At 38.5% G+C, this 24,116-nt stretch overlaps 1 protein-coding gene across 3 annotated transcripts in view; it reads right to left on the bottom strand.

The window, feature by feature from the left end:
* The window catches only part of USP22 (ubiquitin specific peptidase 22), a 105,614-nt gene that overhangs the window by 35,134 nt on the left and 46,364 nt on the right, over nucleotides 1-24,116 (bottom strand). For 2 of the 3 annotated variants that reach the window (XM_009645919.2, XM_035901317.1), the window contains exons 3-5: nucleotides 22,511-22,624; nucleotides 21,931-21,975; nucleotides 17,005-17,106 (exon numbers count right to left, since the gene is read on the bottom strand). In XM_009645919.2, coding sequence (XP_009644214.1) covers nucleotides 17,005-17,106; nucleotides 21,931-21,975; nucleotides 22,511-22,624 — 261 coding nt within the window. The remainder of the gene's footprint in view (nucleotides 1-17,004; nucleotides 17,107-21,930; nucleotides 21,976-22,510; nucleotides 22,625-24,116) is intronic. The other variant, XM_009645921.2, reaches the window with a different exon arrangement.

Below are 24,116 nucleotides of genomic sequence, written 5' to 3'. Positions count from 1 at the left end.
GCAGTTCCTGTGTTTATTTTTCTGACTTGGCTGCTTTTCTCTAGTTATTCAAGGCTGCCGGGTTAGTCATTGCTCATTTTGGATCACCATAAATCCCTTCCAAAACAAAGCACCTTTCTTGAGCTACACCACTACCGCCACCCACCCGCCCTCACAGCCCCCTCAAGCTTTTCAATCACCAAGAGGCACAACCTGGAGAACTTCACTCACTCCTCTGCTCTACCCAACTTTTAAGCAAAGCCTTTTAAATCACAAGACAGAATAGAGTTGTAGAGCAGTATTTCTTAACTTATAAAAAGAGATTTGTGATACACGTTTTCAATTTTTCTATATAAGTTACATTCTATATATTAATATAAATATTTTCCTGTGTTATTTATTCTATTACCTAAAAATACCTATCAAATATCATGTATATATGTGTGTGCATTAAGATTCCTTTAGGAACAGGCCACGTTGAATCCTGCAGTTTCTGGAGGTAGGGAGGGTGACAGAGTACATTGTATTTAGATAATAATTATACAAATTTGGATTTCTTTTTCCAGTTTTAATCACCAATATTTTCATTTGCCACTGACAGGAGTCAAATAAAAAGCCAGCCCCTCCCACCCAGAAGCCCCAAGAGACACACACACACACACTCCGGTGCAGTTGAAGGACACATTCTTTAGTTTAAATATCTGACTTGTGCACATGTAATTCGGGGAAACCATAAATTAACCCATTCTGTAGAGTACCGGGATTAGAACAGAAACTAAGTTTATCTGTACTTATTGCCACTGCTTACCCTATCCAAACACAAAAGAAGAACGAGGTGGGTTTTCTCCCTTATACATACTGACCGTGTGTCCTCCCACCACCACCCCTTCTGGGAGACTCTAACATAAAGAGCCAAGGTGCTTAAGAAAACGAATTTAAAATATGGAAGATGCCGAAAACAGAACCAGTCAGTATAAAGACTATGAAGAGCAACTCCTGTTAATAGAGAAAAAAGAAATTGTAGGACTATTTTAGATATGCTGCATTATACATTGTGCCATGAACTACAAGTTTACCCAGGCAGAAAGGCAATTACATCAGAAAGGCTTTCTGGAAGGAAAAAAAAAATAATACGTATCTTAGGAAAAAGAAATATTTGCATTCTAAATGAAAAGCCATCTTTAACATTCCAATTCCTAGCAAAAGTATTCCAGATCGCTGCATTTTTTCCATTACTACTGAAATAGATTGCTCAATAGACAAAAGTTTGCTTATGTGTACAAAAGGAAACTGTCCTTGAGTTTGTTTTCAGTTGAAAATCCCAGAGTCCAGCTACGAAAGATGATACACCAGAGGAAAGTAGTATATGCCACGAACGGCATGTGAAATAGCAACATCATTAACTGTTGAAAGAACCAGAATATAGGAAGTATCTCCCCTTGTATGTATGATAGCAACATCATTAACTGTTGAAAGAACCAGAAAGGAAGTATCTCCCCTTGTATGTATCTCCAGCACCCAAAGACAAAGACTATTTAGATGGATGAATCACCTAAATCCAGGAGTTCTTAGTTTCGGTATGTCACTGCTGCACAGAATAAGCATCCTCACTACTGATCTGTTTACCTATTAACACAACCTCACCCTGAGACGAAGATGAGTTGGTCAGTCCATTTAAATAAATTAACCAGACACAATTTGCTCTATAGCTGAGTAACTGACAACTCAAAAAAAAAAAAAAAACCAAACCAAACCATGGGAAATATATCCTGAATGCAAGCTGTGGCCTTAACTTGATGCTCTGCCATTTACTTATTTTCGTTGAGGTACTCCTTACTGGCCAACAGTGGTTTTACTTTTAGAAAAAAAAAAAAAAAAAGAGTCAATTCCCTACCTTTTGGATTACCAAGTGGTTCAGAAAAACCCCAAACAACATGTCAGTTCATATTCCCCAGTTTTGTCGTCTGTAAGGACAATCTCACGTTAAGTGTTACGACTTAAATGCGGCACTTAAATGCATGCTCAAGTACTTCATTCAAGTTCACGTGACAACTCAAAGTCTTTTTTTTTTTCAGAAATTTCTGGCATATTTGTTTGCAACTGGGCAGTTCTGGAGTGACTTCAACATTCACAGAAGACTTTCTGGATTTATCCTTTTTTATGTTGTGTTAGAATTGCCATTCAAAAGTCATTTTTACTCTTTTTCTCCCTTAAAATATCCAAAAAACCTTCAAAAGTTACCAGTAGGTAGCAACCTACCTATATTAAACTACCTACATTAAACATAAATATGCACAGCGATGTTGGTAGCATCTATTCAGCAGATACAAACATATTTTCCAGTGTATCTATGAGGATGATCTAGTTCATCCACATCACAATGGGAAAACACCACCACCGGTTCTGTACAGGCGAGATTAAGTAGTCCAGACCAAGTAAATGTGGTTACATTCTTTATGCAACCAGATTTAGTGCCTCTGCACTGCATTCCCCAGTACTTCTTGGAAGGCTCGTTACCTCGGGCACAGGGCCACGTGAACGTGCTTGTACTGTTTACAGGACCCACGCCGACACTGCGCACATTCATGCTGCTCCCAGCCTAAGCTGAATTTGCATTGACTTAGTGTGGCTCAAGAAACCAATAATGTTTTTCCAGCATTTAGTTTACCCCCACCCCTCTTAGTTAACATGAAATTGATTGCATTCACTATTTTTATTTCGATAGCTTCAGTGACATCACATGATATGTACTTACGGAAGGGACAAACTACATCAAGGTAGTGCAAACGCAACCAGAAGATAGAATGATAATTCAAGAGCGACTTGTTAAATGGGAGAAACTATCTGAAATCAATTAAATTCAATAAAAACAATTGTGAAGTAGGAAACAAGAAAAATTAAATGGACAAACACACAATAAGGAGCAATGGCTATAGCAGCTCAATCTAAATGACTTAATATTGTGCTGTAGTTGTGACACAAACATAACAGGAATATGAGAAGGCCTGGGAGGTAATTATTCTGCCCTGGTGACAGGAAAACCTCAGCTGGATAATGTCTGGAATTGAGCACCTATTTTAACAGAGATAGATGCAAACTGGGCAGAAGTCAAGAACATGAATGAAAATTTGCATGAAATTAGTATTTGAGACTGGAGAAACAACTGAAGAACCCACTGGTTGGAGTTAATTAATTTAAAAAAAAAAAAAAGATAGTCCTGATGGAGGAACAGCCAGGCTGACAATTTGCAAGTATGTTACAGGCCACTGCAAAGAGGACTGTAATTAACTCTTGTGGCCTACTGAAGATATAATAATAAAAAAAAAAAGACTGAGCTCACAAGAAGTGAAATTTAATTAGGTATTAAAAATAATTGTCTCACAGTTAGAAAACATTGCAACAAGGGAGTTTGGGACTCCCGGTTGTTGGAATGGTTCCAAAAGCAGCTCTGTCAGCCATCAAGAATGGCCCAGTACATTGACCCTGACTCAGAAGAAGTGGGTAACACCCCCTCCACTCTTCCATCCCATGACTGTTCACACATCCAGATTAATATTACAGCATGATACAAACCCCATGAACCAGCTTTGACAGGGAGGGGGAAGGTGAGGGCATTTTCACACGACAGTGAAGCCCATCTAACAGCTCGCTGATGCCAAAAGGGCTGTTCCCCTTGCACTGAGCTGGCATCTGCTTGACTCCACGGTGAATTGGTTCACCTTGCCCATCTATCAGAAAGAAGTAGTCTCACCTTGAGGGGATGAACTCATCGCTTGCAAGCAGTGACGAGTCTTTGACCTGTTTGAGCAGGTTCACACAGCTCACCGTGGGTCAGGACAAAAGGCCGGTGCCAGAATGAGGGAGGGATGCAGGAACTGTCGGTCTCACTCTCTCTCAGAGACAGCCAGCCCTCGTATCCCCTCTGTTGTTACAAACTTCCAGGCAGTTGTCCAAAAGCCACAGAGGATGGGTAGCAAAACAGCCATAGCCCTAATGCCTGTATCCCTATTCCTACCACGCGGCCCTGGAAAACAAAATTAACTGCTCCGCCGCCACTCAGGAAGGGATGGAGAACAGGTACCAGCTGCTGCTGGAGTCAGGGCTGCTAACGATCTTCAGTGTCATTTTTAGACTACACAGGCATTCTGCTTATGAGCTTTTTCATTTGTGGCTCAATGCATCATTCATTCATTTTAGTAATGCAAAAAAGAGTCACAGGGTAATGCAAAGATCTCCTGGATCCGGTACTTCATTTCCTTTGCTTCATACCTCCGAGTATGGATCAAGAAAAATTTAAGTTTGCAGCTATCAGCAGTGCTATGTAGCAATTCTGGTGGAGCTCTGCAGCGCCCCCGTATCAGGCTGTACCTTCAATTAAAAGTGATCACATTCAACATTTTAACAACACAGAACTAAAGATACACGTTTGTAGCTTATTTAAGTAAAGAATTTCTAGTAATGGTATGGAAGTGACAGCAATAAATGGAGATAAGATTCAAGGAAGGGTATCCTGAACTTTGCCAGATTTGGGAGAAAAATGCACATCTCTAAGCGATGACTACCAAAGAAGGCTTTACTGTAGATTCTTCCTCAGAGCAACACATCAGCCTTTCCGCACATGCTATTCGGACACATATTGTTGGAAAAAGCTATGGTCAAGTCACATCCTTGGAGCAAATGGATCAAAGGAGTTACCAAGAGTATGATCAAATAAAAAAAAAAGTGCAGCATTTTAGATTATCATTGCACAGATGAAACAAAACCCACAAACCAGACAATGATTCCCAAGCGTACACAGCGTGCCAGACACAGAAAGTGCTCTCCATGCTACACGTACAGTTTGTACATCTTTGAACCCATTCACGAACTAATGATGCCAAAACATGAACCATTTCACAGCCCAGAGGAGTTCCCTTTCTTTGCCCTTGGGCACATTTGCTATTATTTCATTTACCTGTAGATACTTTGTGACTTCAGTGGTGTGCAAGCACTGTGTGCCAATGATTCTCCAGAAGAGTACTGACTAATTAAGCTTATTTTTATTTCTGTTTCTCCAGGCTTAAAGCACTTCAAACGAGGCAAGTGATCTCTTAACAGTGTGGGCATGATAAGCCAGGCTGTGAGGTTACAACCTGTCATTTTCTTTGCAGTAACTGTATGCTTGGGTTAAGACCAAGCACACAGACAAGGCAGGAACACTCAATGTCCTTTAAGTTCTCATCCTTCTGATTTGATGATGGTCATTTGCTCGTGCGTGCACACCCTCAGCCTGGCAAAATGAGTCAGCATTCCTAAAATGTCTGGCAATACAAACAAACAAACCTCTTAAGGTTAATTTTTCATATAGCCTGTGTAAATAGAGAAGCTGTTTCAAGCAAGACGAGGGACTTGCAAGTATTTTTTCCCTGTGAATTTAAATTAAGAAACATGCTCCCAAAACAAAGTGAACGCTTTTGACCAAACCACTGAAAAGTGCATTGAATCTTCCATTAAAATCACAGGAAACATAGCTGTAGATAATCTTGAGAAGTCACCTGGTCCAGCCCTCTATCTCCGAGCAGAATTAACACTGCCTATATTATTCCTGACAAATGTTTCCCTGAATTGTTCTTAAGACTCTCCAGTGATGAGGTCTTGCAATATCTCCTGATATACTCGTATTCTGAAGTGTTCCAGTACAGGCATCTATATGAATTTACTGTCTCCCATAGCCAAGCTTAAGTTTTAAATAAATGTGGCGCAGGAGGGGAAAGGGGAGCTAAAGCCACGGATCTCTGCAATATGCAAGATTAGTTTTGAACCTTTTGGTAAGTCACCTAGCAGGAAGAGGCCCAGAGAGCACTCTGCAAATAAAAGCCTGCCTTTTTTTTCCTTCAAGAATATGGAAAACATCAGGTTTTATATCCATAGTTTTTATATCCATATTTTCTTATCTTCAGCATTTTTACTGACCATCTGCATCACAAAATCATTTTTCCCTCAGGTGTCTCAAGAAGAAACCAATGCATCATGTTCTCAAAACGAGAAAGCTATACAGCATGTAATCATCTATGGGAATCATCTCTCTCTGTTTGATATTCTCAGCTGAAATGAGTAAGACAGAAAAAGACATTAAGTTCTGCAGCAGAACTCATACCAAACTTCTCTGAATTTCTATCTTGGCATATCAAGACCCACTGAACAAATTTTGTCTGTTGTGCTTCAACCTGATCCAATCTCTGTCAGGATCTCTGAGCAGTGAGCGAACACACTGGGGAATGCATACATACAATCTGGATCTCAAATTTTCAGAACACGCAATAGAAGAAAACATCTTTCACATACGGCACTGGAAATAATCACACAATGCTTTGACACTTGGTAATAGATTTGATGAGCTGATCGCTGTAACACCTGAAGATCAGTCGGCTGGGAGAAGATGAAACACAACGTACTCCAAGCACACGTCACATCTAGAGAAACAAAAAGGTGCCTATTTCTGCACAGCAGAAAGCACGACATGAAATGCCGCGTATGCATTGCACAAAATGCCTCAGCTGAACAATGAACCCACACCCCTTACAACTGCAGTGCTCGTTGTACGCTCAGATATACAGAGCTGAATGAATTTAAAGAAGTTGAATAAAGGTATGGAGAAGCTCCTAAAGCAACCATATAACCGAAGCAGGAGCTGCCGTGTCTCACACGCCCTACAAAGCAAAGTTTAAAGCAAAGTCCTATGAACCAGAGTGTGAAAATAATGATTGATCTGGTAATTGCAGGAAGGTCAGGGAGAGCAGATAGAAGACCCCCAACGTCAAAAAAGAACAGTAGTAGGCAAAACCCAGGAACTGTGTCAAAAATGACCGAATGATCGATACGGAGCATCATGACAACTAACCTTTAAAAGCTAGTTAAGCTGTAGACCTTTCATGGAATTTTTATACGGCAACTTGATAGCAAAGAAAAAAAGCTTTTATACAAAATAAAATACTTCAAAAAGGTGGCACAGAATAAAATATTCTCTTTGCCCTCCCCCAAAGCATCCAAACTTAAAAGCTCAGTGAGATCTTGCATGATCTGCACAGAAGCATAAGACTTACAGTGAGAATCCTGTGCAGATGGCATCTTTAAAGAACAAGAGGTACTCCCACTAAACTGACAAAATAAAATTCACACCCGCAGCCGTCCTTTCCCCCCAATATCACACCATATGCTGCCTACAAGTTTCTACCCTTCCTCAAAACAGATTTCACAAATTAATAACTTAAGGAGTAGGCTAACTGCCAATGAAATTAAATGCATCCAAATATATTAATATGCACAAATTATTGTTGATGAATTGGCACAGAGCTATTCCAACAATCCACAACACACAAACCATGCCACATGCTGTTTATGCATATTCCTACTTTCAGTATATACTGTTTCTACCTTCTGTCCACACAAAGCCCAACTCTAGAAGCAGATATGAAAGAGCAGAATGGAAGGTCATAGTAAATATAATCCAAAAGCGATCCACAAAAGAACAAAACTGAGATGGAGATTACTGGCCTTGTTGAAAATGCCATGCTCTCCGTAATGACACCGAGTTAATCAGGTTAAAATACAGTGGTAAATCAAGGTTTGTTTCTTTGGTTTGAGTGTTGGTTTGTCTTGGTTTTTTGGTTTTTTGGTTTTTTTAAAATAATAAGAACCACCTTCGCATGCTGAGGGTGCGTCTGCCCATGACAAGACAACAGGCACATGTCAAGACTGCAATCAGTGTAATCAGTGTAGCTACACGGGCTAATTCTGGACATCCTTCTCTGGCTCTTGATTTAGAGATTATGAAAGTATCTTTGCATCGGCTGCATGACTGTACAGCAAAAATATACCCTCCATTTCAAGAAAGGCTTTGGTTTTTAGAGGATCACTGCATCATATTGACAATAGAGCAATAGTCTGTAGCTTGGTGTAGTGCGGTCAAGAAAACAGGAGACATACCTGCTGACCTCGGGGCTTGCTGTCGAAGAAGGGTAAGGTCTGCTCTTTGTTCTGACAGGCACAGAAAGCCAAGCACACCTGTTTTTCTATAAGCATCCACTGTTTCAATTTTTTTTTTTTTTTAAGGTGGATAAACATTAAAGTATAAATTCTAATAAGTTAATTTTAAACAAACAAAAAAATACTTTATCTAAAGAAAGGTATCTTGCTCAGAGGGCCAGAATCAAATTCTGGCTTATATATTGCTGTTGGTTTTTTTCATGATAAGAAACCTCCCATTCCCATAAAAACCTGTTCAAGCAGGTGATGACAAGTGACTAACACTTACTGCATTTTTCATGTTAAAAGCCTGGTGTTTTGACTGCATATTGAAGTTATATAATGACTTGGTGAAGAAAGCACAGCAAAAAAAAATTAACTACCATTAGAGAGAGATAGGTAAGACAAATAATTGAGTCAGCAAACATTTTACACTTGAAAGTCGAATCAGCATCTAGGAGGAGCCTAGTTGGATCCAAAAGGTGAAGTCTCACCTGAAGAAGTGCAGGACACAATTTTACAAAAGTCAAATTGAAACGCCGTCTGTAAACTAAACATGATGTGTATGGATCAGTAACAACCATGGATCCACTTAAAAAAAGTCCAGAGGAGGAAAAAACAGGTTTGAGTTAGAAGTTTGGAACATGATCCAAGCCCTGGATTAAGAACCCTGCCTTCTAAGAAATTTCACATTGTGAACACACACAGTGTGTCTTCCTTTGTGTCAGGTCCCCAAGAGCCACCTAGAATTACAAAATTAAAGTATTTTCTATACAAGTGATATGAAAGGCAATTTTCCTGTATGAGAAAACAGAAAAATTCAACCCCAACTGCAATCTGCTTATTTCACATACAAGTAGTTATAAGTTCATACTGTCTGCAGGGGTTGTATTTGAGGTAAATATCCCTGGAGCTTTACAAACTTTGATGTTTATGTCAACATTTCTTCATCTGCAATATTTTGTATTATTGCATCTGTGCACATGCCTATACATTGGTGTCTGTCTCTGCTCTTATTTTCCCACTAGTAAGACATGCAAAACAAGATCTACAGAGAAGGAAAAAAAGAGTCAAACAATTCAGGCTTTATATATATACACATATAAATATATATACACATATATATATAATTCTAAAACCTCTATGAAAATCTACTACTCCTCAGACAGCAAATATACTGAAAGGTTCCTCTGAGCTTGCTATTCTGTTTTAAACTAAACAGCTCCACATAAAGCCATGCAAATCAAAACCTCCAAGCAGACCCCTGAACCTAAGAATCTCCTCCAGAACACATTTAGCACATCACTGCAAAAGCGGCTTCCAATGCCAAACCACCACCAAGCTCAAGCTTCAAGGTAACTTCTCAAAATTGTTTTTGACATATTGTTAATTTTTACTGGAAACAAAGCAGAGACATGGGATTTATTCCATACACAGATATTGCAAAAAACCCCCATAAATCTCAAGTATCATATTTCTAACAGCTGCTAAGAATATTGATCTACAAAATTTCGGTCTGGTGGTTTCTTCAACTAGCCATATGCTACTGCAAGAAGGTCAACTGAAAAATACTGGGAGGCCCAATGAGGGCCAAAACTAACCGTGATTTCCTTGAATACATAATTTTATTTTCCAAGCTATCCCTACTACTATTGCCTCATACTCCCTGCAGAAACGGTGTTAACTGGTTTATACTTCAACTTGTTGCAGCATTTTAACTTGAAAGCAGGACTAAACCCCTTGGGGAAAAGAGTTCTTTGTAAAGGGAATCGGTACCCTTCTTTCATTAACCTTTACAAGCTGAAAAACATGCCCTGCAAGTTTCAACTATTCTTCAATCGTCAAGCAAAAGATAGGTAAACATTTTGTATTAGTTACTTCCAAAGAGCTTTTTCTTTTCTTTTTTTTCTCTTGGGGAGGCAGAATGTGCATGAAGGCTGAAAAGGAAGAGCCATAAACTTTGAGGTTAGAATCACAGAATGTTTTGGGTTGGAAGGGATCCCTAGAGGTCATCTCGTCCAACCCCCAAGGTTATCCATATAAACTACAGCAGGGATGGTAAATGGCATAAGCCAAAAAGGTCGTTTAGATTTCAGCCTTACTCCTGATCGATTTTAAAAAAGTAAATTGATAAATACAAGATAACTGACTGATTTTAGAATCTTAGAAGACAAGAAGGCCACATAATATGCAATACTTACTTTAAAAAATATTAAGCTAAATACGTAACAATATAGGCCACATTATCACTGATGCCAGCTTCTCAAAGAATTTGTCTTTTTCACATGGGATCCATGCTGGAACATGTCCAGAGGAAAGCAACAAAGCTGGTGAGGGGTCTGGAACACAAGTCATACGAGGAGCGGCTGAGGGAACTGGGGTTGTTTAGTCTGGAGAAGAGGAGGCTGAGGGGAGACCTGATCGCCCTCTACAACTGCCTGACAGGAGGGGGCAGTGAGGTGGGGGTCGGCCTCTTCTCCCTGGGAACAGATGATAGGACGAGGGGGAATGGTCTGAAGTTGCACCAGGGCAGGTTTAGGTTGGACATTAGGAAAAACTTCTTCACTGAAAGGGCTGTCAGGCTCTGGAATGGGCTGCCCAGGGAGGGGGTAGAATCCTCATCCCTGGAGGGATTTAAAAGAAGGATAGATGAGGTGCTTAGGGACAGGGTTTAGTGGTGGGATGGCAGGGTTAGGTTAAAGGTTGGACTTGATGATCTCAAAGGGCTTTTCCAACCAAAGTGATTCTATGATTCTAAGAGGCCTGAAATGTTTCTTTTGTTTAAAATTGACTTCCTGGCTTACTCTAACTTCAAGCCTTACTAAGGTCATAATCCAAGAGTAGTTAATCTTTGCTGGCTTTGCTGTAGATAAATGCAACTACAGCTCAGATGCAGCGTGGCTTGCTGTCAGCGAAAGGAGGTTTCCCCTTACCCCCAGCCATGCAGCCCGTTCCTGTGCTGTCCCCGCTCATGCCAGCTTTGTGCATGGTGTCAGAACCTTTGTCAAGCTGTTGAGTGCGGTAACGCAGGAGAACATTGCTCTTGCAAAACCACCACCACCACCAAAAAGCACAATGTTTTTCTGCCAGATTAATGAACTGAACAGACTCTGCAACCAGCTTGACAGCACAAGAGTGAATGCCCAGGAGAGGGTGGGACCATGTGGCTGGAATTAAGGGGAAGCATGCACAAGGGTGAAGAAGAAACAAAAAGGATTGTCCCCTGACACAAGAAAGCTGTCTACCTCGGTTGTAGCATATGTCTTCACCCTTAGCAGGTATTAGAGAGAAGCATACTGCTAGATCTTTTGCTTGAAGCGTAGCATCAACATGGAGAGAGGCGAGAAGGAAAGATAACAGTCTTATTGCTTTCATCAGAAATGCTTTTTAGAGTTTGCTTCTCTTAATGTTCATTAAAGAGTAAGCCCCTGCAAAACCATGACATGAAATGAAAACATAAACAGGGCAACTCATACACTGAAAGACATCAGCTTATGTCCTTTCTGAAAGGGGGCCTAAAATTCAATCAAATATTGACATAGTAAGAGCAGAAAAAGCCCCTCATTCTCAGTGAAGCTAGCCTGGGATCCAATAAGCATTCTGCAGAAGTACTACTAGTTAGTAAACTCTTCAAATGTGAAGGTAACATGACTTTTTCTATAACAAAAGTTTGCTCACACCAAGCAGGTAGACGCTGCAGGGACTTCAGTGATAACGTGGTTGCCCCTAAGCTTACCCAGGAGCAATTAAATTAGAGATAACTCTATCATCACCGACTGCTGTGAAGATAAACCATACAAAGGGACGTTACGGCAGTGATGTAAATTGCTGTCTGGCAGTAGCTTTGAAAAACTAGGTGACATGCTCTCAGATGACAGTCAATGCACAAAAAGGCTACTGAAATATCAAATCTGGAATTTCTTTCCAAAATGTCTTTTGCGGAGGAGAATTTTATATTTTTTTTTATTGCTAAAGAGGTAAACTTTGAAAGTCCAGCAAGACTTTCTGCAAGCAAAATTCTACAAACCTCAGCAAGAAAATCACAGTTCTTAAAATTCCCTGGGAGCTTTGAGAGGACAGTGGGTTTTTATTTATTTATTTTACTATCAGGTTTATCAGTTTTAGACCTAGCAAAAATATTCCACAACTCAGTCCAATGGTCAGAGCTCATGACAAGGTAAAACAGGAACAGATGGATCTCCCTGATAGAAAGGTAGCATTTTTTGATTTTACTAATCCAACCTTTTAGGAAACAGTTTTCCAACCAGATAACCATTCTAATTATGAAATCAGATGGAAAAAAATAATCACAGAGGAAACATTCACCTGAGTAGTCTTAAAGGTGGTTTTCCTTTCCTTCGTCACACAGCAGTCTAAAGAAATTTAAGAATCAAGGAGACTTCTATTCAGGGTCCACTTTGTGTGGTCATGATTTGAAAAATATAAAAGTATTACTGTTTACAAATCAATTTTTTTTTAAGTTTAAGCTACAGCTAAAAATTTGGTGCTGTACCAAACCACGCTTTTCATTCCACTTTTCCATTTGAGCTACCTTAAGTAGCATTCAACTAGAATTAGTATGGTAGAAAGCTGGTACAGTCACAAAAAAGTTCCAAGTACCACTGTAGTCTTCAACACCTTCAAGTTCCCTCTACTTCTACAGAAACAGAAGCACTCCTGGTAGCTTGATTAGAGAACCAGAAATGTTTTCCAGGCCACTGTTCCCCTTGCCTTGCTACTTTTACATAGGAGCTCTGCAATATTTATTCCACTCATGCTGCTCTTTGTCACATCACGCTGCTTAGCATTGCACAGCTGCAAAAACCACCTGCTATTCCCATGCAGTTATTGTTTTTGTCGCCTCCCCCATACCTCATCCTTCTTTCTGAGAAGGATTTGCTCAGTCTCCTATAAAGGCTATCCCCTCTGCCTTTTTGCAAGGCTGCAAATGGGAATCCCAGGTGGCTCCTGCTAATTATCCATGTGCCTCGGGAGTCTAATTCTTCCTATTGTTAAGATACCAATCTTTAGCCACAAAGTCACTTCATATGCTAATCGGAGACCAGCTGATCCCAAGCTAATACTTCATGTACTCAGGAGAACTGATCTGCTGGGAGTATTAATGATAGCAGAGCAAGACAAGATTTGGAAAATAGTTCCCGAAAGATCCTGCATCACTTTCACTTCTAGTACAACCCCATAATAAAAAATTTGCTTGTGAACTTGGAGCTTGGTCATTACCCTCACTTGCTGAGGGCAGCCTCTTCACAGACAAGAAGAGGCTGAAAAAATGAGATTTTCCTTTTACGCCGTTAGAATCTAATTCAATAATTGTTAAGTTTAAGCCTTATCTAGTTTTCCATATAAAAGTTTTGGTGCTTATAGGGTGCTTGAAACACCAGCTTCAACCCAAAATCAAAATGAGCATTTCTATGAATAGAAACATTCTACAAATTGAATAACCTAAGCCACGATACAATACTGCTGCTGAGAACACCACACAATAACTTAGGGAATTTCTACTTTCCACTCACCCTCTGCATTCCCCACAATACGCCATGCCTTCTGCCTGATCCAGTCCACCTGAAAACTGTGCCAGCACAATGAAGAAGGCAGCGTGCGATAGCATCTGGGGCACACAAGGTCTGAGGATGTCTCGAGCCGATATTGCTACCAAAGAGCCTATGTTTGTGGTCTGAGTAGACTACACACTCTTCTTGAACGTCTTGAAATACAGAAACTCCCTCAGCATTTCAAGTCTGCTAGGACATCAGAATATGAAATGCCTCACAAAATCCATACTATGCGAGGATTTTTCATCATGGCTTCTTGCACATAGATAGCTCGGCGTTTCCACTTGGTTAACAGTGTGTTCCAAGACACTTTGAAGATCCTTACATGCAACACTGGGAACAGCCCTTTGTTTATATCCCAAAAGGCAGGAATCAGCACAGTTTCTATAGCCTGTAGCAGCGCCCAACATGAGTTTTTATTTGAAGAGCAATTTGTTCAATGGCAAAATAGTGATTCAAGTGAATCTACCTACTCTATCTTCTTACTAGCAAAAATATCTGTAAGATGGAAACACACCATTTCAAAAGAGTATCAAGCAAAATTTACAGGTTTTTGTTAAGTTGGTGTTTTCGTTGAGGTTTTGGGGGTTTTTTTGCTTTGGTTTTTTTTTGAGGATGTGAACAAGAATTTCCTTCAATAGGTTTCAAATTGTCGCACAAGTGGAAACATCTTTTCATTTCGCTAAATCAAAAGCTAGGAGTTTTGCACAGTATTTCCTCTAATGAGCTACCAGTTCAATCCTCCATTATAACATATTCGTTTCATGACTGAGTGTTCTTCAGATTTAATTTATGGTGCCAGTGAAAGACAAAGAATCCTGCAGCTGTATAAAAGTTCAAACAGCTCAGAAAAAGTAGCAGACACATCCAGCTGTTTGAGAAGCATCAAGAGATTGCTACAAATCTGGAATAAAAAAAAATCCCTTCATGTACGAAGAGGGTTCTGCCATGGAGTAAAACATTCACGTAAATGAGCGTCATGTAAATAATATAAGTGTAACAGGAAACTACAAAAAACCCCCATATTTTATCACCTAAGTGTGTTCCAGATATGAATAACATCCATTTTTAATGTATTTTATTATTAGTGCAAGCCCTTCACATACAAGTTAAGTATATCCTTTCAAGGCCGTGCCTGTCCAGGTTTCAGAGTATTGTCCCACTTTAGTTATAATACCAATACACTCGTCTTACACAAATGCTGAAACAGGCATTGGCACAATAACCATTTCAGAAGGTCATCACAGAGCAGTTAAACGTGCCGTCTCCCAACCGACATCAGTGTATCGCTGGAGGTAAGACAGAAAGCAGCAAACACCCTTGGCATCCTCTTAAAATAGCTTTGCAGAGCGTGTTTTATACATAAAAGGCAGCTGGTTATGCTTTAACAGACTCTTTTGTAAACAGAACTGATCAACAGATGGGCAATGCTTATAGGTGGTTATCAACATAATCTTCATTTTCAGAAGCAATAAAAACTGGACATTATGCCTATTCTCTGAGCCATTTACCTACCTCAGAAGATAAACTGGATTCACTAATATCTGCTATGGAATTGATAAAAGCTTGATGTCAAAAGAATTGAGTATTAGAAAAAGAGAGAAATGGGAATGTCCAGATAATTGCAGCATTTCAGCCTGCATATAGGCTCTTCACTGATCTGAAACTGCAAACAGACAAGTCAATGTGAGGAAAAAGTGAAGGGAAAAAGACTCTGAAGCAGATATATATTTAGCAGCAGGTTGGATGGAGAGAAAGGGCTCAAGGACAATGGCAGGTCTTTTCTTCCTTCAGCTAAACCCCCAATGTATTTTTGTGAAAGCAAGCTAGTCTTTTGCTTTTAACTGTAGCCCAAAACTGCATTATGTCTCCTGGGTGCTTTGATTTTTTTCTTTCTAAATCTCAGCACACAGACAGCTCCAGGGCTCAGTAGGAGAAATTATTAAAAGCATGCCTGCAGAAGTAAAGAGATCAGTCATTTCCCTCATCCCCTGTGTTTCATGAGCGCTCCCCCCCGCCCATGCAGCGTTGTATGAGATTTCATGCAACTAGACATGTCCTTTTAAAACAGACTGAAAAATTTAAAAATCCTTTAAGAGGAGGCATAGCATTCCTTCAAACTGGAAAGAAAAACAGAAATGCGCTTCAATTCTTCAGAAAGGTCACATTCACCTTCAGAATTCTATCAAACTTTTTTTTTTTTGCCCTGCACAGCTCTATTAAGTAATTAGTAACAGCCTTTACAAAATATACTGGAGTTTCATAAAACGCAAAATGCTACTGTGAACATGATGCAAGCAATCTTTGCCGCGTTGTTTTTTCCCAGGCTGCTTCAAAGTCCAGATGTTTTTCCAACTGTCTTTCCTGTTACACTATTGCAAAATGCATAGGTCCCTTTAGAATTACCATTCTTCAGGCATTTTCAACTTACTACAATTTACTCTGTGCTTCTCAGTCCATTTTTCCACATAAACATACACCTATTTTGATTAAATATAACTTACTGTACTAGAAACATGACATTAGAAAGTTTCAGCAATTATATTCAGTGTGTTTTGAAAAAAGGAAATGTGCTGAAAGCATGACGCATTCTCAGTAAGTAGCTTAAAAATTAGCAAAAATTTGTTAAACAGTTTTCTACTTCCAGTGTTTATCGCTACATCTCCAACCTTGTACCTTCACCATTAAAATATTACTTGTATTTAACAGTATAGGAAAATGCCCAATAATCTTCATTAGAGCTTATCTGGAAGCTGGTTTTAACCCCTCTAGTCCCCCAACTTAAAGACCGCAGAAAAAAAAAATTGGAAAATGCTGTTAATTTTCATCACCTTTACCTGAATACTCTCCAGCCATAAGTACATATGCTGCGTTTCAGAGAGTTCTTTGCTCTAGACTGCTGAACTCTAAACATTAAACATTTGATATGCATTTCAAAACCGCTATTTGACACACACTGGAGAACAAATTACATCTTTTCAGAGTCAATATGAAATTGAAGAGACCCCATTTAGAGTTTAGAACATGAAGCAGAAAGACATCACTATGCTTATTCTGCCTGCTAAGAACTGATTTACCAACAGACTGCTATAGTTAAGAATACATCTGAACTACAGGATTCCCCTTCATACATCTGCATGGGATCTCTGATGAAGACCAAGTTGAGATTCACTGATTTCTGCGCAAGTCTTTAAATGCATATTGTCAAAAAAGTTCTGTTTTGTAGCTGTTACACAGATAAACCAGCATCAGTACCAGAAGTGACAGAGCAGATCATCCTTCTACAGTGAGAAAAAGGGAGCGTAAAATAAACTTATTTTGTTACCCTAACGGTTAAAGAAACCCACTACTATTGCCTCAGGGTAAAAACATTTATGGAAAAACACCACGGAATTTTGAACATACAAGTGGCTGAGAATCAGCTTTGGAAAGAATTTCTACAACTTACCTATGGTGCAGTTTGTGGTTATTTTTCTCCGCTTGGGGTTGTGTCGTAGCAATTCTAACTCTCGTTTAGTTGGCTCCCATGTTGAATACTTCTCTCCAATGCCTAAGCAGACGAAAAGAAAGTTTCAGGAAGTTGTTTAGTAAAAGGATTAAAAACTCTGTTCAATTAAAAAAAACTTTCAACATGCTGTCCATTGAGTTAGGTTCAATCTATGTACAAATACAAGAGACTGATTTCTTTTTACCCCTCCCCCTGCCAAATATCAACAAATCTTCCAACAAATATGAAGTGAAAGAAAAGCACTTCTTTACTTATAGATAATACCTAGTCCAAATAAATTTTCCATTATTGGATTATAATCCTCCTTTCAGTTAAAAAATTCCAGCACAAGACTGAATCAACTATTACTCAAAAATCCATTTCTTTGTGCTCAGAGGAGGTCAAATGACAGAGCCACCATATGATTTTAGGAGAAGATACAGGATAACCAAGAAATCTCATCACCAAACTTTGACACGTTATTAAATAAATCGAAAGTGACCCAACTTAATGGACAGATACAGGATTAATTTTTTACAGATGAACAGCAGAATTTAGTAATTCGATTTACTAAACAGTTACTACATGTCTTCGGATATACCATTACAGTGTACAACCTCTCCTTATAACCACTGATGTAGAACTGGATATCAGCAAGTTGCAATACTTGAGATTCACTTTACTGACATAACTAAAATGACCTAAAAATGCAATTAATAGTAGGTTTAAACATACCCTCCCCCAACCAAAACTCTCCACATACTTAACTATCCTTTCTCATGAGCTGCAGCTAAAGTCTGTCGTTATTCTCTTTAAACATCAACACTGTATTTCCAATACATTTCTTTTGTTCAAAGGAAAGTGCAGTAGGAATGAGTCAGGTAAGCAGTACAGAGAATAGATCTGAAGTAAGCAGAGTTGTGTTCAGTGTAAATCTGATAAACACAACAGTGAAGACTCATGTGCTGACCAGCTCAGTACTGCTGCAGCATTTTATGTAGCACAGAGAAATTACTATGCAAGGTCAACTACAGTGAGTCACAAAAGCATCTTGGCATTAAAAATAAAGAATAATAAGATGACAAGCAATCTATTCTAAAACTGAGGATTAAAGTCAATTAAGAGTTATTCTTCACAGAATGCATGGAGCAGAAACAGTGCTGTGCTACAGAAAATAAATTATAAGTCATACATATGAAAAGAAGGAGAGTAGAAAATATAGCTAGAGGCTTACACATTCTGCATAATATACATTAAATTTTAATAGCTCTTTGATCTTCATTTTCAGAAATAGCTATGCTTGTCAGAAGCTACCCACCCAAAAACGTTCAATTCATAGTTACTACTGACCCTCCAGGTTTTAGTAATAAAAGGTCTCGTTTTCATATTCTTGAGGACTAGAAAATTCTTATTTACATGGATGCACCCATCTCTCATTTTATTTGATTCAACAATAGATTATGCAAAAAGCATAAGAAGGAATACCAGAATCATATAGTCCCTTTCCTTTATCCAAGGTTCAGCACCAAGCTACACACCCAGGAAAACAGAAAAGGAAACTAATTACTGTGTAACAGATTGATGAGATAAACAGCTGCAATGCTTTGAATACACCGTACAGCACGCATAGGCAAACGAATGAAGCAACTTTAGAGACGCACATATGGACAGTTCACATATGACAGAACATTGGCTTGCACCAAGTTTTAGATTAGATGTCTTCAGCAACCCTCTTCATATTTGTAATACTCCCTTTGGAATTTATATAAATTCATTCGTAAAAAAGCTCAAAATAATTGTCAACACCGTGGTAGTACCAGCTATTGCACTGGCCAGCTGCAAACTTGAACTCTTGCGTTTGGGTTCACTGTAGTTTAAACACGGCCAAACGGTTAGTATCATCTGACAGCGGGATGAAATCGTGTGATTTTAAAAAAAAAAAAAAGCTTGGATATGTTTAAATCCTGGTTTAAATCAAATATAACAAAATTCACACCTGAAAACACATGTGCGCTCAACTTTAGGCATGCAATAGTTCCACATATGTCAGTGGGACTATTCATATATATTTTTATATATATATTTATATATAATTATATAGCTTAAATGCTATAGAGGATGTGGACCAAAGCATTTCACAAGAGCAACTCTTCAGGTAAAGTTAAACATGACAGACTGGATCACTTTGCAGGATTCTAGCTGAATCACATATTGTTCAATTAAAAAGAAATGAAACCAGACAGAAAACCATGTACAGTTAATGCCATAACAAACACAGAGCAACACAGACAGAAAAAAAACTTTCTTACAGAAGCCCTTCATTAGAACGAGCACAAGTTAAGTCAGAGACCGAAATTTAAGTGTTCTGTTCTGGCTATATAATTTAACAGGAATATTCAGGTTTTATTACTCCTGAAAATTTGGAAAGACAGCAGAACCATTTATTAGGAATGGTTTGGTGTTTAAAAATAATTTTTAAACCCCCAAAAACCAACAACAACAAAAAAAAATAAGGAAAAAGGATTAATAAGAGGTTTAATAACACCCACAAACATGCCAAAAACTCCAATATAAGCTACCTTAACGATTTGCAAAACATGCATAGGTTACCATTTACAATAAAAGGGAAGTAGCGTTATAGGACTGAAAATTCATAATTTTAAAACTGATGCTATAAAATAGCCAGAGATTCAAGTCAGCATGTGAAATCTCCATCCAAGAATTAATTTCATTAGGTCAAATACATGAATTGTCATTTTTCAGAGACTTTATCAGGGACATATGGATGAATGAAGGAGAAGGCGATGAAGGCTCTAGTTATAAAAGTCACAATTTTGCAAATAACCATTGATATAGATTCTCTGTTATACTTCAGCAAATCCCTCTTTTTCCCCTCCCAAAAATCCAAACATTAATTAGAATGAAGGGCTCCGTGTATTCTCACCTCCCTTGTTGTTAAAGAATATTCAGTAGCAGAGGAAAAAAAAATATGGTAGAGTTGTAACTCGTTCAGAGTTATATCATATAACCCTGAACTACAGCTGGACATGGGAACTCATCACACTAAGAGTTAATATTGCAAGAGTATGAAATGAATCTCATGATATTTGGGGTTTTTCTTAAAGTTCTTTCTCCAGGCATCATGTTGTTATGTGAGCATCTATTAAAGTACATACTAATACCCTTCAAGCACTGTGGATATAAGTTTGAGAACATACAACATTGACATTTCAATTTTTAAGCCAATCTCTGGTTTTGCAGACTGGATTCACTTCTTCAGTTCTTTAAGTTGGCAACACTGAGGTAAACTGTGTCAGAAATAGAAAACCAAGACACCAAGTTTGGGGTTTGTACTAATCTTCACTTTCAGGTTGGAGGAAACTATATATATATTTTATATATTATACTTTATAATCCTTCAGATTACATCAGTCACTATGGGAAGGAGGGGATGGATTGAAGCAATGGAGGAAAAAAGTAAAAAGACGACATAATTCTCCATTATTCCTCCCGTGCATCTTTCTCATTCCTTAGATGCATTTGTGGGGAAACACACAGTTTCACGATGAAAAACCATAAACCAAAAGATCCTATGCCATGACTTTAAAGAAAAAATGTCTATACTGTGTACTCCAGTAATTTAAAGTGTATCATTGACTAATCCTTCATTGGTCATTACAGATTTGTTCTCCAGGGACAGAAGCAGCAATGTGCGTATTCTTATAAATATGCATTCATATATATATTTAATATGCCATTAGTCAGTTAACCAGTACAGAGAAGGTTTTCTGCCTGGCAGTTCCTCTCAGTGATTCCTCCCTTCACTGCACAACTTTGCGGTCCAAGATGACAAGATGAACGATCTTGTAGCTGTAATTACCCTAGAATATAAGCTATGGCAGCCTGACATCCACTTGGAGGACAAACTGGCTGCATCCCAGTCCAGAAGGCACAAATATAGAATTTGCTAAGGACAATGTAATTAAGAACTTGCTCTTTGAATTTATATATTCAAAAGTAAGGAACTGGGGGGCCTTCCTCTTCAATAGCACAATGAAGAGGTGTTACGTTGTTGTAGCTGATTAATCTGGTGCCCAAACCAACACAGTTTAGAAGGGTTTGAAGGGAGTTCTCATAGAGGTACATAGCCTAAGTGAAAGGTTTAAAAACATGTTTCCATTTTGTTGTGCTTTGAAAACCAGTGCTTTGTGCTAAAGCATTTTAAGCTGTATTTTCTTATTCTAGGACTCACTGACAATCTCACTACCCTCCTCGACCCTGACTCAACTCCCTCAAAATGGGGAATAAACAGAAAGTAGAATGGGATCTGTAGTAGAAACTAAGTAAAAGCAGCTATACTTTTGATAGGCCATCAGAAAAGCTCTAGTTAATACGATGTTAGCTGCTATTTTTAAAGTTGGAAATGAGGTTAAGAATGGTTTGAAGTCATATCAGCCCTGACTAAGGCTGTCACATTGAAACAGGATGCCATGGATTCAGTAAGAGACATTACTAGACAGAAGTCATCTGTCTTCAAATACAGACTTTCCCACTTTAAGAAAACATACCCCCTAGAGGCCACTGGAAATGGAAGATGACAAGCTTTTATAACTGATGCTTAAAAACTACTCAGTTAAAGGTAAATGCTACTTCCTTTCCTTTCCAGAAAAAGGAGAAAAGGTTTGTTTTGGAGTAGTTCTATCAAGGAAAGGGCATATGAAATCAGGTCTGCTGTAATTATTCAATCATTGGAACATATCCAAACAAGAGGAAAACAATTTGCACGATAAAACTGGCATTCTTAACTGTGATTCATGTCTAAAATGGCAGGATAATCAGCAAAGGGACGCTTGTTAGTGAAGTGCGTCGCCAGCCCACGCCTCTTACCTGTCATTGTACACTGGTAGTGAGAAACCACTGTTGGGGTGAAGGCTAAAAAAGAAAAAATTAGGGAAAGCAAACTGAATAAAACAAATGTGTGTACATATATTTGTGTGTAAATATTTCTACATAGATACTGTGCGTGTACCATGAAAGCACAGGTGTGTAAGTAAGCTGGCATGTTCTATCAAAAAAAAAAAAATCACACACAAGGGTGGCATTTCATGTGAGGGGAACAGATTTATTGCCTATATCACCTAAATTAGCCTAAAGGAGGAGACTGTTACATTTTCTACCTAATACAGATCTGACTCTGATATTATGCAAGTTTTGCAGGATTAATGTTAGCTATTTTTATATTTGTTGCAATTAAAAATAAAGTATTTTTGCTACAATTAGGTGTGGCGCACATGTTAAACTAACAGTCTAACTCCTGGAAAGTAATAGCTAGACATCTCTCTCACAAGGCCTGCACTACTATCTCTAAAGAGCTCTTTCTTCCCCTTACTGTTTTTTGCCATTGACAAATGGGAGGGACAGGTATGATTAAAAACAGAAACAAGAAATTCAGGCAGGAAAACCAAACCTTGTAATTTCCAAGCTTTTCGTTGTTCTTCTTTGGCAATTTGTTCCATGTCTTTGTCGTATATGTAATCTTGACACATAAAGCAGTATATACCCCCATACAAAAGGTCTATGGCTGCAAAACAGAAGGGAAGTTGGGGAGGAGGAGAAAAAAAAAAAAAAAAAAAAAAAAAAAAAAAAAGATATGTGAGTTCATAAACTAGAAGACATTTTAAAGCAGGCTTCCAAGTCAGGCACTCTTTCTTCTCAGCAATCCACAGAAAGTAAAAATCTGTACCTTAGAATCGGGAGGGAGGGGGAGGGAAGAGAGGAAAAAAAAAACACGGGGAAATTTTTCAAGTTACAGCATGAGTTATTCAACTGCTTCTGGCACAGCAAGAAAACTGTGCAAGACAACAAAGCATTAGCTGCCTTCAAGTTGTTTGTAATTCACAATATACCTTCCAAAGACATAAGGAACCAAAAGGCATAATTACAGTGACTAAAATACATGCAGAACTAGTACTGTAAGATTTGATGTGTAAGTTTGAGTTGTCTTTTTCTTTGACTTCAGTATTTTCTATCAAAGCCATTAAAATAATTAGAAAGCACCTATCCAAATGATAGCTCAAACAGAAGACAGCACTGAAACCTCAGAGATACTTGTCCAGGGGAATGGTTTTCCAGAGTAGTTTATTCCACAGGTAACATGTCTCAGTTTGTCTTGTCCCACACGCCCTTTTAGACTGGACATATGAATGCTGACCAATGTTAAAAATATTTTTCTTATACAACCCTAAACAAAAGAAAGCCAAGAAATTAAATAATACAGCTAACTGAGAAATTATATCTTGCTTCAATATTGTCGTGGTTTAACCCGGCTGGCAACTAAGCACCACGCAGCCGCTCGCTCACTCCCCCCTCCCTCAGTGGGACAGGGGAGAGAATCGGGAAGGAGAAGAAAGGTTAGAGCTGTGGGCTGAGATAAAGACAGTTTAATAAGAGAAAATAATAATAATAATAATAGTAATAATGAGAACGGTAACAAGAATATACAAAATGTTATGCACCTGGCCGAGCAGGAGAAGCTCAAAAAGCCCTTGAGTAGTCTGAGCACTTCTAGGCAACAACTAAAAACATCAGTGTGTTATCAACATTCTTGTAGTACTAAATCCAAAACACAGCACTATGCCAGCTACTATGAAGAAAATTAACTTTATCCCAGGCAAAATTAGGACAAATATATACTGAGGAAGAAGTGCAAGTTGCTGATTTTCAGTACCTAGATATGGAAAAAAGCCACAAAGGAAATAAAAAAAAAAACACCAAAAAAACCAAACAACCAACCAAACACCAAAAAAAAATTCAGTGGGCACGAACAAATTCTCAGCCAGCTACCAAAATACAATCCGCATTTAGCAGACAGCTGAGAAACACATCACCAATCTCCCTCAAGAGCGTATCCTCCATTTATTTTACTTCCAAATTCTTTTTCTTTCCAGATGAATAGCATTATTAAAAAAAAAAAAAAAAAAAAGTCTCACTACAGTGGAAACTTGTTTCAAACAAAGGAAACCATTACCACATTAGGTGGCCTGCAAGAAACGGCACTGAATTACCCTGGAGTC

This window comes from Egretta garzetta, unplaced genomic scaffold, assembly GCF_000687185.1.
Source record: "Egretta garzetta isolate BGI_Z169 unplaced genomic scaffold, ASM68718v1 scaffold299, whole genome shotgun sequence".
Classification (NCBI taxonomy): Eukaryota; Metazoa; Chordata; class Aves; order Pelecaniformes; family Ardeidae; genus Egretta; species Egretta garzetta.
Note: the sequence above shows the minus strand (reverse complement) of the source record. Positions and strands in the feature narration are given on the sequence as shown.